We start from the raw sequence: 10725 nt of genomic DNA, 5'->3' as shown, positions 1-10725 counted from the left end.
GATATAACATAGAGAAAAAGGGGAAGGCTATACCTTATATATGTACACTTTAAGCAATTTTTCCTGAGTTTTTCCTTGTAGTTGCTAATTCCTAGTGAGAAATAACACTGCCACCTTTTTGGCGCTTGTTTGTTGGTGCAAACTTGTAGGAAATATATTTTTGGTGCCTACTGCTTGGGGCCAATTTTTTTCGCGTTTTTTTTTTTTTGGTGCCTACTTTTTGGCGCTTATTTCCGTTTCCTGGCTAGTGTTTATGCGTACTATAAAGTGCTATCCATTCCGGCATCGGATTTATTGGGATTGCCTTCCGGTAATTTGTGCCGTTGTTGCGGTCCTGGAATCGCTGCGTTTGTGCGGGTGATAAACGCTCGGAGTAGTGCGCCTTGTTGCCACGGTTTGTGTCCGGCGTTTACCTACACCGGTCGACCCTTCTCCGTTTTTTGTAAATTTTATCTATTTGTATTCTCGCTGTATCCTATTCAATCCACAAGCGGAGAACAAATCGAAACAATCTGTAGAAATTTCTTTCGCAGTGAGCAAACTGATCGAAAATCGACGAAAAAATTTGTCAACTTGCAATCAGTTGCGAAATTGACGATTTTTCTAATTTCTTTTCAAATTTTTAAGTGTGCACATGAGTGGACAAATGACAACATTAAGGGGTTAGAGGTAGTCAGAATTTTCAAAAATTTGGATTTTTTTATTCGCATTTTCTTAAAGTATAATATCTTCAAAATATTGTATGAAATACTTTTCTCAGGTAGTCAACAATTAACAAAGGGCGCTCGGGCGCTCCGGAGCTCGATAGCAAAACTTTAAGTGTGTTTTTCTCAGAACTATGTTTTTTGCACTGGTGATCACTGTAACTTAAAAACCGCTTGGTAGATTTCAATTCAAATTTATACTGCTGTTGAAAAACATAAAAAACTCGTGCCTAATCGAAGGATTTTTTTTCAAAAATTTCGGTTATTTTTTTTTTAACTATTTATTGTGGGATCTTTTCTCTACAATCTGAAAAATGTTTCCTAAGGCCGCCATATTGTTAATTTTGAAAAAAAGCTTCGATCAGGCACAAGAATATCTATTAATAAAACTTATTTTACTTGTCCGATTGTCTAAAGACTTGTGCAAGGAACTTCTGGGGAAACGGGCTCCACACAACCAGCGATAATTTTTACAATTATTAATTTTTTTTTTTTTTTGAAATTTTTCCAAATCCAACTCAAAATATGATGTTTTAATGCTATGTTTTTATTTTTGTAAAATAAATCAATTAACTAGCAAAAAAAACATTGCAAATCATCATTTTCTTAGGCCTCTGACTACGCCGAACCCCTTAAACAAAGCATTTATTGAGGCGATCGTGTTAGCTATTAGTGCCTTTACTGCAATATAATTTATTCATAATTAATAATTTATTGAGGAACTCAAAGATTTGTTCAAAGGCCAGCCACTCACGTGGAACAATAAGAACGAAAAATGAAAAATAAGACAGAAATGTAGAAAAGAAATCCTGGGAAATTTTATTAGAAAAATATAAAGAAGTAGAAAAAAACGCTAAAATAGAAAGTGTGGAAAAAAATTTTCCTCTCCCCTCTTCTTTTCAAGCACAAATAAATACCATACATCATCCACCAACCACCAGAGACAGTCTCCCTGGTCTCCTATGCCGACGACTGCATGATAATGGCGTCGGGCAATAAGACATTTATGGCCTGTGCGCCAAGGTAAACGACTACCTCGCCTGCCTTTCTCGCCTTTCTCGCACGTCAGAAGGCACCTCCTCAATTACGCGGACGAGATCCAGGACAAAACAGACCGACAATTCCTGGATCGGACAGTGCACAGACAGACAATTAACGACATTCATCCAACCACCACCCATTGCAGACGAAGAGCTCCAACTTGCCCGAGATTCCCGCGAACCCTTGGCACAATTACGTTCTGGATACTGTAGCATGTTAAACTCCTACCCATCCAGAATTGACCGCGACATACTAAACATATGTCCAGCATGTGAAGGCACCCGGCACGATAATAACCACCTCTTCACATGCCCCATCAAACCCACTCATCTAACACCCCTCTCCCTCTGCACCCAACCTGACGAAACCGCAAGTTTCCGGGCCTACCGTTAGATGAGCTAGACGAAGACGACTAGTGATTTACACTACACTGGCAGTGCAAAGTTACTGCTACAACAACAACAACCATACATGATAATCATTTTTTTCCCGCATTCCATGTACACTCCGCAACCAACAGTGTGAAACTAAAATCGTCAACAAATCCACACGTGAGTGGCAAAATGAGTTTTAACCGATTGTGTCGATTTGTTTTCCGTCTGTGGCTAGCATTACAAGAAAAGCTCGTAGACGATAATTCTGGATGTCCGGTAACAGAATTACGCTTTGAATTTAAAGTTTCTCCTTAACAGCTGAGCGTATGAGCGAGCAGGAGATCGCGTTAGCTTCGTTATTCGTGCCGGTTATTTCGTCATGATCATTTCAGGGCCAATAATTCGTATGCTACTGCTTGCCGTAGATTTCGTTCACTTTACAATGGCCCAAGTAAATATTTCATTTCGTTTCATGGGTGCGAAGGTTCCAAGCAACAAATTCGATGGCAAACAGCTCACGGCCGGGCCCCAGCCGCACCTCGAAAACAAGTGAAACAAGTTTGCACGATAATCCGCGGTAGTCATTGCGCAAGAGATCGACTGCTCTGGGACTTCCAAAAACTATTGTAAAGGGTGGTTAATTTCAAGGGCCGATGTTGAATGTGAACCACACCTAACCGTCAACGACACCGTTGGACTTCTTTCTTTGGGGTTATTTGAAAGAAAAGGTGTACGTCGATAAGCCAGCAACAATTCAAGAACTAAAGGATGAGATAATTCGGCACATTAACGTCATAGAACCTCTTATGCCTCAGCGTCATCGAATATTTGGACCATCCGATGGAGGTGTGCCGCCGAGGCCACGGCGGCCATTTGGCCGATATTTTCTTCCATACGTAATTGAGCCATACCAATATTATCATAATAAAGAGAAATAACCACCCTTTACATGAAATATTAAGGAATGATCTTAGACTTCCGCCCTTCAAAATTCATGTTGTGCAAGCGCCTAACGATTACAATTTGCGTAAAAATTTCTCCGAGTCAATGTTGAAGCGATTTCGTACGATGAACTATCTATGAAGCCCAGTTTCATTTCAATGGAAAAGTAAATAAGCAAAATTGCTGTTAGTAGTAGTCTGGTCAAATACTCCTTTTTTATAGATATTTTTTAGGAATTTTTTTTTAAGAAAATAAAATTTGGACGTTTTGATTTTATAGTATGTTATTATTGACATCAAATAGTATACAAAAACAATCTTGTTTTTTTTTTTTGACACATTTTTTGTAGTAGTGTGGCACCAAAATAAGCGTCTTTAAAAAAGATAGGTGGCTTGTCAACCGGATTTTGACTCTTCAGGACATCTGAAGCGCCTTACTACTAACTGATTAGTATTCTGTAGGCTTGTCATTCTGGCAGGTGCTACAATGGGAAATTTTTTTTTAAAATAACAAAATGGCGGCCTTTTGAAAAAAAAGGTATGTTTTTCGGGTGGAAGTCAGACTGTAGTATGGAAAGTTAGCGCTGAAAAGAAACGAAAGTAAAAAATAAATATAAAAAATGAGTATTTGACCAGACGCCATTCAAATATAAAAAAAGCAGTGGAATAATTGAACCATTTTTTTTTTAAATTCGAGGGCAATCAATTTCTAACAGCGGTGTCTCTCATCGGCACATGTTTAACGATTCTTTTCTGCCAATAATGAGGGCACTTCTTCCCACAGTACACACACATGGTTTCAGGAAGATGGCGCCACGCCGCACACAGCCAGTGGGACCACGACGATACTACGTGTTTTCTTCTCTAGCAAACTGATAAGACCTTTCAGTGACATATCCTGGCCACCCAGTTTGCCCGAACTTACCCCTATAGTCTTTTTTCTTTGGCAGGCATATGGACTTTTCTTTAGGAGTGCCTCAAAAGTAAAGTCTATGAAAAAATCTAGCGACCATCTCAGCACAGAAAGAATATATCTTTCGCTAGGGGAATGACATTTTTTCCAGCGAGAGATGCGGAGTACGGAGGCCAGATTCCAAGAGTGTTTCCGATGTAGCGGTCGCCATTTAGAGGAAATATGTAATTAAAACAAAAATAAAATCCGCACTGGTCTTCTTTGTAACAGGTATTGAAAACCCCTTTTTTCATTAACAATTCTTATGTATTTATCCTTTAATTCCTAGTTCTGCCGCCGGACACCCTGTACAGCTATGATTACTGCGTGGCGAGATCGCATCACGAAGCCCTTTTCATATGCCCCACGACACTTAGCATTGAATAAATTGGATAACGACAAATGGCGAGAAATCTTCGATTGCAGCATAGAAAAAAATAGTGGAGGAGGCGTTAAAGAAACTGAATTACTCAGATTTTTTAGGAAAATTTCGGGTATGCAGTTTTATAGATTATTGAACTTTGGTATAAGTGCCAATTTCAAGTGGGCCAAAAATTATGAAAATTTGCCGATTTTTTTTTTCAAACTTTATAAAAAATTCGAAATTTTGCTTTATATGTATGGGCTTTGTTGTAGTATGAACTACATATATTTTTATAAAAAAAATAATTGAAATCACAAAATCAATAAATAGTCAAAACTTATCAATATGTGACACACACTTTTTTTTAGCGCTCACAGATATGTACAGAATATGTATGTATATTTCTATATCACTATGGGCCAGGAGACCCTTATATTAATTTATAACTTTTAATACCGCTATGTACAGGTTTTGGGGTCTCTGATTACGAATATGAAGTCAGATTTCAACAATTCAAAATGGCGGATCCAATATGGCGGACATAAATTTTTTAAAATTAATTATTTTTTACCATACTTAGTATTTAGGGGTTTTTGGGGGCGCTGATTACGAATCTGCTGCCAGATTTTAGAAATTAAAAATGTCGAATCCCTTATGCGGACCTTTTTTTTAATTTTATCTTATTAATTTGAAACTTGTTACTCGGGCTTTTTTGTATCGCTGTTGACAAATCTGCAATAGATTTAAACAATTGAAAATGGTGGATCCAATATGTCAGATAAAGAGACACGCCTGCAGTTAGCCTACATATTAGGTTTTAGTTTCCGGAATCTACCACGAGGAGGTTCCAGTGGAGGAGGATTTTCATCTGTAAGAGTCTGTTTCTCATTGACTCTATCATAACCTTGTTTGTAAGGCGAATGCCCACTACTCCCATCAAATCCCCAAGAACACATCAGAACAGTTTTGAGCTCAGTAATTTTATTTTTTTGAATAAGACAGTGTAAAACTTCTCTTTGTAGTTCTATTATTCTATTCACCGTGTGGTTTAAAAGTTCTTGAAGTGATACTTCAGCTAACGTTTCAGAAATTTGAATTGACTCTTTCGACGGTCTTAACTTTTCTTTGGCTTCTCTAATCGCATTATACGCAGGCCAAATGTCTGCTCCACTAGATTTGGTCGCTAATCGCATATTCTGATAGACTTGTTTAGACATAGATCTATCGAAAAGAAATGCCAAAGCCACTTCTGGGCTTTTCTTTTCTATTGTAGGAAAAGGTGTTGTCATTATTTTTCTAATTTTCTTAGCCTGTTCCTCGTTTTTTGAAAGTTCGTTAAGTACCGATCGCAAATCTGCTTCACCTGAAACTCGTGCCGCATGACTAGTAGCCATTAATAGTTTCTGACGATCATTATCATGTTCTTCACTGATTTTAGACACTTCTCGTCTGATCTAGTAGATTTTTCTGCAAAATCGAGCGATGGACGACCTCAGTCTTACTTATTTTAGCTGTGAGGTCTAAGTCAGGAATAGTAAATTCAGAATCTAACCACTCTGAATTTTGTGAATCAAAGACAGCTATTTTCCTACTGCAATGCTGATATTTTGCATTTCTTTTTGACTTTAAACTATTTAAAGCATTTTTCAAGCGTTCCAATCCTTTACAACCTACATCTGATTTATTGATACCAATTTTAGTTAAAATTGAATCAACGGTTATATTCATGTCATTATTACCTAACATAATTTGAAGAATCTCTTTTTTCTTCAATGAAGTCATTAAGAATTAAATAAGTTAAAATTGTGTGACTCTTAATACTTGGTTAACTTTTTACACCCTATTGGCAAATGATTGATATACAGTCAACTCGCGCATAGATCAGTAAAACTTCATTTTTTTTAAAAAGAAAATGAAAACCCGCAGCAAACCGCACCTTTAGCTTGTTACACATGAACTACTGAAGACGTTAATGTAAAGAAATTGTTAATAGCTTCTGGAGTTTTGGGCAAGGCTCAATCGGCGTATTAACAAGTAGTAAAAAAAAACAAAGTTTTTCACAATTATTCTCAATCTTTCTAACATCAGATTTATTTTTTCAGCTATTGACTATTTTCACATACTACATGATTGCAACTAATGAGAAAATGCAATATAATTAATGACAAATACTACATTTCAGTAAAACAGTGACAGTTTAGAACAATAGCTATATGGTGATCATTTAAGCCTTACACTTACTACTGTGTCCAAAAAATAAGGTGACATTGTATTTATTTTGAAAATTCTTTATTTATTCTTCCAAATCAATTTCATCCCCTTCAAAGTAATCCCCTCCCGACACAATGCACTTATGCCAACGTTTTTTCCAATTTTCGAAACACTGGTTGTAGTCACTTTCCGGGATGGCCTTCAGTTCCGTCTTCGTTGCGGCTTGAATCTCCTCTATCGTGTCAAAACGGTGTCCCCGGAGCGGTCTTTTGAGCCTGCTGAACAGCCAGAAGTCGCACGGTGCCAGATCAGGTGAATACGGTGGTTGCGGAACGATATGGGTTGAGTTTTTGATGAAATGATCACGAATTACGAGTCCAAAAAATTCAATGTTTTCGGTACCAGTCGAGATTTGACGCGCTTGAGGCCCAAAACATCCTTCAAAATGGTATTGACTGAGCCTTTCGATATGCCAACATCATCAGCAAGGTCTCTAATCGTTAATCGACGGTTTTTCAACACCAAATCTTTGATTTGTTGGACGTGAGCTTCGTCAGTTGAGGTTGATGGTCGCCCAGGACGCTCTTCGTCTTCGACACGTTCACGACCGGCTTGGAACTCACTATACCACTTGTAAACATTTTTTTTAGACATAGCCTCATCACCAAAGGCTTTCTGCACCATCCTCAACGTATTGAGGATTGATTCCGCAAACAAAATTTAATGCAAATTCTTTGCTCAACAAATTTCGACATTGCAAAAAACGAGAAACTCACTTTTAGCAGCTCACAAAACGACGCGTATCTCAAACAGTAAATGAATATTTCACATGAAATTTGACATAGATGTCACTCACAGTACTACCAACCTAAAAAAAAAAAGAATTCTCCTAATCCTTCAAAGCGCGCAGTTTAAAATCAAATGTCACCTTATTTTTTGGACACAGTAGTATATTAACTTATTATACAAGCTTAAATATTTCATTAAAACTTATAACATTTACAAAATAACTACTTTCACTTATCTATATGATGATACTATATTGCATTTTGAAAAATCTTTCAATGACTTTTGGCCAAATTTTTTGGTCTTCTGGCCCACAGTGTATATGAAATATTTAAAAGTTTTATCCTAGGCGAATCCACACAAGGGGACTTCGCTATGGAAGCTGATTTAACTGTTTGATGAATTGCCCTGCCACATTTTTGCTTTATTTGTTTTTTTATATTCTCACTGAAATTTCAACATTCGAACCAACAAATTGCAAAAACAAATACATGTAAACGTCAAGGCGATTCAAATATCTCTATTATTCTTGTGTAAACGTGTTTGTTGCTCTAGCGAAGTTACCTTTTATGAATTCGCCTGGCTTTTATCCTAACAAAATGGCCAAATTTCTTTTTAGCTGCTCTCTCTAGTTAGCTTTCAAACGCATCCTTCGAATGGTTATCAAGAACAAAGAAAACAAAAACTTTTGTCCGGACAGTGTTTAGACAGACAATTAACGACATTCATCGGGAGACATTTATCACCTTCTTAAGCTCCCGACCCCCGAATGCTTAATCGGGGTCTATGACTCCACACCCACAGCAGACAAAGAGCTCCAGCTATCCCGCGCGACCCGCGTAACCTTACCACATTTACATTCTGGATACTGTGGTAGGTTAAACTCCCACCTATCAGAATTGACTCCGACATACTAAAAATACATCCAGCATGTGAAGGCACACCGCACAATAATAACAAGCTTTTCCGATGCCCCATCAAACTCATTCATCTAACACCCCGCTCCCAAGTTTCCTAGGGCTACCGTTAGATGAGCTAGACGAAGACGACCGGTAATCTACAATGCACGGAAGGGGTTTAGTATTAGTGCTACAACAACAAAAATTGTTTCGCGATTTGCATATAAACAATATTAAAGCTGTAAGTTTGCAAGTTTTTCAACCAATTGATCATTTCCGCTTATCAAAAAAATAATATTAGCCAGAAGAGATGTAAAATATCTATCATTTCTAAAAGGTGGGCAATTTCAAGAATTTCCTAAACAAATTTCAATTGAAGTAGTAGTAGTATAATCAGGGCCGTAGAGAGCATATCCGGGCCCGGGGGAAAATTCCAGGCCCCGGGGGAAAATTGCAAGTGCGGGCCCTTTCCAATAATGTCTAATTCATATAAATACGTATAATCTCGAGTCCGGGCCCCTCTGAGAACTCCGGGCCCGGGGGAAAAAGTACCCGATCCCCCGCCCCCCTCTCGTCGGGCCTGAGTATAATAGCCGCTTCCCTTGACGCTCGATTTGTAACTGGAACGACTCTCGTTGAAATCCGGCCAAGTACTGTCACTTCATCCGAAGTTATGGCAGAACAGCTTTTTATTCACACATCGACACCTATTTCGCTCCGAATCCACTCTAACTGCGGTAAAGTTACATTGATCGCAATCGGCAATTCCTCGAAAACTGAACATTAACACGTTCCCGCCGGCGCTGTTATTCATGGTCTTCGCCCACAGACGGCAACGTTTACATCTTTTCGCTCTATCGGAAGCGATTGCAGGTTATATAAAACGAAATTTTTTCATAAGGGTAGTCGTTTATGGCTTCTCATCTCATAGGTACCGTCTAATAAAGTATCATTGGTGGTACACGCCGTCCCATGAAGCAATCTTGTGCGGGCCACCGGTGGTACGCGCCGGCGTGAACGTGTTAAACCGAATTTCTACGCACTCGTTTTGTTGTTGTTGTTGTAGCAGCATAAACATTCGCCATACTTACATACGAGGAATTCTGCTGGAGTGAAGGTCGTTGGCCGGATATAAATCCGGGTCGTTTCGGTAACGTAGAACCGACTATCGTGGTAACTTCGTACGCACTCGTTTTATACACTTGCAGTTAAACATCTAAAAGCAACGATCTAACACTTTATAAATAAAAATCAAGGTGTCTTGTGAATCCTTAAAAAACGTAAACTCCCTTTATTTGTATCATTTGCAACGATCACCACTTTAATAACAACACAATGCAATATGCATTGGTAAGAACTGTTCGTAGTATCCCTTTTCCATGTTGCATTTACTTAAGTGGAATAAACCTGGAGCTGTGGGTGGCACCAATACCGGGCCTACCGTGCTTGACGGGTTTGTATGTCAGTGAGAATTCTCCCAAATAGTGGCCAATCATTTCAGGCTTAATTTCAACCTAAAATAATATACAAAGTCAAATGTGGTTATATTTTTTTGAAAGCATTATCTTTATTACCTGTGTGAAATCTTTGCCGTTGTATACACCAATAATGGAACCGGTCATTTCGGGAACAATGATCATGTTTCTCAAGTGAGTTTTCACAATATCTGGCTTCTCATTTGGGGGAGCTTCTTTCTTGGCTTTGCGCAACTTCTTAATCAAAGCCATTGGTTTACGCTTCAGACCACGATGGAAACGCCTGCGTGCTCGGCTGTGCATCAATTCAACCAACTGGTTGCTATAAAAGATATTAAGGTTTAGAACAATCCCATACAATTCAATCAAATATAACTTACTTGGGCATGTCCAACAGCTGGTCGAGGTCCACACCACGGTATGTGAACTTTTTGAAGGTACGCTTCTTCTTAAGAGTTTCATCGACCTGCATATAAGGAAACACAATATCAATATTTTATAGAACAATTTTTACATTGTGGATTCATCATTTAAAATGGAACACTAACGAAGTATATGTCATTAACACATCCAAAATTAAATTTACTCTCACATTTTGTAGAAATTAACACAATTTCTACACGGATGATAAGTATTTTTTAAGATTTTTAACAAGAAAATTACCTCAGCCATCTTGACTTTTCTGATTTACAGAACGGAAAGAAAAAAAGAAGGGAAAGTGCTGCCAAACCCAAAAATATTTTAATTTGTGAATGCAAGTTGGCACGACTGGTGTTTGTTATTCCGAATTGTCAATTATTCACAATAACTTGACCTGGTCATGAATTCGCCTTGTTTTCACGCTACCTGGCTTTCAATACCCAACGGACAGACTTGCAAATCGGCATCAAACTTGAAGACAATTTTTATTTGAATTTTAGCAGCTTTAACAGCTAAGAACAATTTTGACATGCAAGCGAATTAAGTGGTAAGCAACAG

The 10725-nt window shown here is 38.2% G+C and overlaps 1 protein-coding gene across 1 annotated transcript; it reads right to left on the bottom strand.

Moving 5' to 3' along the window:
• Window positions 1–9531: 9531 nt before the first annotated feature.
• LOC129245991 (uncharacterized) lies at window positions 9532–10516 on the bottom strand. The gene is made up of 4 exons (XM_054884466.1): window positions 10411–10516; window positions 10128–10213; window positions 9847–10069; window positions 9532–9786 (listed from the first exon to the last, which is right to left on the bottom strand). Exons 1-4 carry the CDS (start codon window positions 10417–10419, stop codon window positions 9661–9663), a joined length of 444 nt encoding a protein of 147 aa, XP_054740441.1. The 5' UTR covers window positions 10420–10516; the 3' UTR covers window positions 9532–9660.
• Between the last annotated feature and the right edge of the window lie 209 nt (window positions 10517–10725).

Source organism: Anastrepha obliqua, chromosome 4, assembly GCF_027943255.1.
Source record: "Anastrepha obliqua isolate idAnaObli1 chromosome 4, idAnaObli1_1.0, whole genome shotgun sequence".
Taxonomy (NCBI): Eukaryota; Metazoa; Arthropoda; class Insecta; order Diptera; family Tephritidae; genus Anastrepha; species Anastrepha obliqua.
The sequence above is the reverse complement of the archived record's forward strand: the minus strand, read 5'-3'. Positions and strand labels throughout refer to the sequence as shown.

What these genes read in the sequence shown, in the direction of transcription:
- LOC129245991 (XM_054884466.1), bottom strand. An exon ending in CAGCTGTTGGACATGCCCAA is followed by an intron (nt 10,070 to 10,127) that starts GTAAGTTATATT and finishes TATCTTTTATAG; the next exon opens with CAACCAGTTGGTTGAATTGA. An exon ending in ACGGCAAAGATTTCACACAG is followed by an intron (nt 9,787 to 9,846) that starts GTAATAAAGATA and finishes ATATTATTTTAG; the next exon opens with GTTGAAATTAAGCCTGAAAT.